This window comes from Lepisosteus oculatus, chromosome 17, assembly GCF_040954835.1.
Source record: "Lepisosteus oculatus isolate fLepOcu1 chromosome 17, fLepOcu1.hap2, whole genome shotgun sequence".
Lineage (NCBI taxonomy): Eukaryota > Metazoa > Chordata > Actinopteri > Semionotiformes > Lepisosteidae > Lepisosteus > Lepisosteus oculatus.
Window position 1 is genome coordinate 6,948,561 of NC_090712.1, and position 4,583 is coordinate 6,953,143.

At 36.1% G+C, this 4,583-nt stretch overlaps 1 protein-coding gene across 1 annotated transcript; it reads left to right on the forward strand.

Moving 5' to 3' along the window:
- The first annotated feature begins 1,651 nt into the window (after positions 1–1,651).
- On the forward strand, positions 1,652–4,192 carry dpy30 (dpy-30 histone methyltransferase complex regulatory subunit). Its single transcript, XM_006638573.3, has 5 exons — positions 1,652–1,716; positions 2,667–2,707; positions 2,818–2,865; positions 2,955–3,097; positions 3,716–4,192. The coding sequence occupies exons 1-5, from the start codon at positions 1,707–1,709 to the stop codon at positions 3,786–3,788; spliced, it is 315 nt and encodes a 104-aa protein (XP_006638636.1). The 5' UTR covers positions 1,652–1,706; the 3' UTR covers positions 3,789–4,192.
- The last annotated feature ends 391 nt before the right edge of the window (positions 4,193–4,583 follow it).

Genomic DNA, 4,583 nt, shown 5'->3' on the forward strand with positions numbered 1-4,583 from the left:
TGAAAGATTTTGATATTATTTTAGATGTTGTTAGATCTGATTTGGATAAAGGATATGGTTTTTATTATAAATATGTTAATTATTTTTGGCTAGATACTTCATCCACAAAAGTAAATGGTCTGATAGTGCTCCCTCTATTTATGCTTTTAAAGTTGAGTTACTTTTTTAAGTTCTATTAGACATGTATAGAATCAAAAGGCAAGACATACAATGGAAATATGTACCATTTTTAGTTTTTACAACTGTGAATTCCTCTGGCTGTGAAGTGTCTATTTCTGTATCTATTGTAATATTCTATCTCCCTTTTTGTATTTCTGGTGTTTAAATAAAAAATGATCTAAAAAGAAATCTGCAACATTAGCGCAGGCCCCGCAGCTCCCAGAGAGCAGCCGCGCAGAGCGGCGGCAGACAGAGACGTGTTTGTCAGCTGGGTGTAAATCTCATTCCCCTGCTAGCGCCACCTGGTCACGGGGCTTCAAACGACTGCGAGATGCGCAAATACAGCGTGTGCGGGTGAAGTCGGTACCGTGTCAAATTTATTTCCCTGTATGGACACAGTCTGAACTTTTTATGTACATGGATATAGGCAATGCAATATAAAAATATTAACAACAACGATATATGCAAAATGTATTGTAAAATAAATGTCCACAAGACCGTGCTCTGTACCTTTCAGTTTAAACTCTCACGTATTGTGCTACACAACCGGTACACAAGTGCCTACGATTAAAAAAAGTAAGTTAAAAATATGCCCACTAATAAAATAGAGCAATTACATTTGTTGTGGAACTATCTAATCTTATGATCTAATTTAATGTCTGACAGAATTCATTGTCTTGTGTCACACCAATCTGGAGTAAAACGTTAACGATATTGGAGAAAATGCTTTCGAGGGCTGCATTCTTGGAAAATCATTGTGTTTGATTTCCAGCTGACGAAGCGTAGTCTGAACTGTTTCACGACAAACATGCTTAAGCAAAAACGGTACGAGATCGTATAACGGTAAATCAATCATTTGAAGTCTATTTCCACTATACTTTCCAAAAAGTGTTATGTGCTACAGTTTTGACTGGTACACTTACCACTGTGCAAGTCTCAGCACGTTTTCATATTTTATTATAAAAAAATACAACCATTCAAGGGCGCATAGATAAAAACGTTGCAACATGACAATACAAAGACAACATCAAATGGACGGAGCAGAACAACAAATCACTTAGAAAACGTGATCCACACTATATCGTTGCACCTTTATCACTACAATATACTGTTTAATAAACTGCGGTGCTATAAATTAGGCCATTAGGTATTGTAAGATTCGCTTAAACTATTTCCGCTTTTTGAACGAATTATTTAAAACATGTATAAAAATATCTGACACAATGGAATTATTGATGTATGCACCATTTCACAGATTACGGAATCCCTGTGAACATCGTTTTTAATGAAGGTTGATTTATTTTTATTCCAGGGCAGTGAGTCCGCGCATAACCGCTTCAGTGTCGATCTGTCATCCCCATCGAATAAGAAACAGCTTTCAGGACCTGCAGCCAATCGGATGAACCAATTTGAAGTCTGCGCTGACAGTATCCAATCACCGAATTAAAAGATCGAAGCGGCTCGCTAATTGGTGAGAACATTTAGATCAACTTAGCGCTGATTGGTTGGCGGATTTGCGTGCAGGCGCGTAGAAACCGACAACAAACATGGCGGACGGTGAGTTGATGATTGAGGATTTTAGGCACTGTTTTTCTTGAATTTTGAATTAAAATGTCCACACTCGAGCATTTCTCGGCAATGTGCATGTAGTTAAGTTGACGTAGTACCGCTGAGGTTTATTAAGGGTTGGTTTTCACATTCGTAGGAGGCCGTTTCTGTTTTGCAACTGGGGCCTCTGTTGTCAAGCAAAGAGAGTTGCGGGTTTGTAAATGAAAAGTCTAAAGTCTTGTGTTGTATAGGGAAGATGTAGCGTTGATGATCGGGTATTTTGGCCATTTACATGGTATACGGTGGCAGGCATCGAACAGGAGTCTGGCTGCAGGTGGTCGAAACAAGGAAATTGAAGAGTTTGTCTCATGACTTAGCACAATGAGTATCCTGGCCGCACGCACTCATTACCACACAACGCACGCTGTTTCTGAAAAAGGGCCACATATACACTCAAAGACATAAACCAGTGATAGGGAGAAAACCTAAAAGGGCATTAAATTGACATTTCATGAAAAGAGAGAACGTTACCAAGAATTACGTCGAACTGGGCCCTTGTCTAACGTGGTGGTATTGAGAAGAGGTGTCATCTAAAACGCGTTTGTTAGCTCGGATTTTTTGTGAAGTTTTAAACGCCTTGTTACGTGTTATAGGGTGCTTGTTTTTGTTACGAATAGTACTGAAATCTAATTTGCATCTTAATTTTTCTTAATATCAAGTATTTTTTGTTACACCCTTGGTGTAATGACGTTTTGATCTTTACGTCAGTTATGCTGTTCTTTTGACTGATACTTAGATGCATGAAATTAATGCCGTGAAAGTTGTCAATGGGATTATTGTCAGATGTATTTGACGTAATGGTTCATTCCATTTAAGTTGAAATGTTCCCACTTTGTTTCTTGTTGTAAATAAGTCCAAAAGTATTCTTTCAACAGTCTTAAGGATTTTCTTTCTTCTAGATCACACTGACGCAGAGCAAACCCTGGAAGGTCACACACCTGTAAGTTAAGATAATTACTTATGCTTACAACACTGCAGTTTTAGAATAACACTAATAGGTAACTGGTGATTGGATTTTTTGTCACTAACTGTTTTGCTTTTTTACTTAAGGTTGCAGAAAATCCGCATGCAGATTATGGTCTCACAGAAAATGTACAGGTACATGATATGATACTTCTATAACATCACTTTTTTAACATGTATATCATAGGCTGTTTAATATGCACATTTCCCCCTTTGTCCTTCAGAGGATAGTGGAAAATGAGAAATCCAGTGCCGAAAAGGTTTCAAAGCAGAAGGTAGATCTACAGTCACTTCCAACACGAGCGTATCTGGACCAGACTGTTGTACCTATTCTTCTACAGGGCCTTTCTGTGCTGGCCAAAGAGAGGTAAAAAGATCTAATTAGATCTAAGAAATGTCATATTGCATGCTTTTAATGAGGATTTGGACAGGCTTTGCATGTCATTCCTGTAATTTGGATGCAGACGAGTATTGAAAGGTTGCAATAGTTTTAAAAAGTGTGCTAAATTGTAGAATAGCAGGCTGATATTATGGTGTAGTCTATGGGGCTTTTATGTTAATTATAAATCTAAGCCTGCAAATTACAAAATGTTCTATATCACTATTTACTTTGTTTAAAATAAAGTATAATACTTATCCCATAATCCCCCGATCACCCATGTGCTGGTACTGTGAATTATTTTGTTTTAGCTTAAAGTTTTAATTTTATAATTTTTTAAATGAGTAATTTCACTTCAAAATGTTACTAAGTTTGCTTACTAAACAGATACCATACAGGTGCCTTTCATCAAGATTGTAAAGTTGAATCAAAACAATAAAATGAATCCTTTTGTCTTTCTGATTAGAATACTTAATGCCATGAGCATTTATCTCTTGAAGTTGTGCTTGGCAATTTAATTTACAGAATCCCATTAGAATGTTCTGAAGTGCCTAATGTTAACCAAGAGTAATTGTGATCTCTGTATATTGGTGTACTTTTTTTCAGACCTCCAAATCCCATTGAGTTTTTAGCAGCATATCTTCTTAAGAACAAATCACAATTTGAAGATCGGAATTGACTCCTGGGCAGGCAGCTGAGAATCGCCATCTCCATCTTCACATTACTTAGCATTTACAGACTTTTTAATGTTTTTTTTAAATCTTTATCTGTTAACAATATAATTGCTGGATAAAAAATGGTATTTCATTGCAGAATTGTAGTTTATGCGGATATTGTTCTACCTGATATTACTGCATTATGATGACTGTTTTATTTGATGGAACGAAAATGGTTGAAATGTTCATATACTGCAATGCCTCAAGGTGTAATGTCAATCTTGATGAATGGAGCAAGTATTGAAGACCGCAGGAAAATGCATACATGCTTTTATACAACTGAAAAACTGCATGTGTAAATGCTAAATGTTACTTTACCTGTTTGATCGTAATGAAGCAATATTTGACTAATAAAAGGTTAAAACCATCTGTGGTTTATGTAAATGTTTTACAGATCCAACATTGTTTTAAGTCTGAGGAGAAAAATAGATTACATATTTAGTAGGCACACGTTTTTTTTTTGGTTTCTTTCTCCTATGATATACCATATAAATTGTCTATTTTGCTTGTACTCTGCTTGGGTTTGAAGAATGTGGTGATCACTAATAGGATAGGAAAGTAAGATCTGTTTCCTTGTTTTGTGTTTACCTAATGCTGTAGTACATCACTGTACATAAACTGTTTTATATAGCACTGGAGTTGAGTAAAGAGAAAACTGCCCATGAGAAGTGCTATATTATAGAATTTTCACTTTCTGAGGCTGAGGCACACTTTTTCTACTTAAGTCAAAACTATTTTACACTTCATATCTGTTAAAG

Excerpts from the sequence above, each read along its gene's own strand:
- dpy30 (XM_006638573.3), top strand. Across the intron at positions 2,708-2,817 it reads CCCTGGAAGGTCACACACCT|GTTGCAGAAAATCCGCATGC; the intron begins GTAAGTTAAGAT and ends TTTTTACTTAAG. Across the intron at positions 3,098-3,715 it reads TCTGTGCTGGCCAAAGAGAG|ACCTCCAAATCCCATTGAGT; the intron begins GTAAAAAGATCT and ends ACTTTTTTTCAG.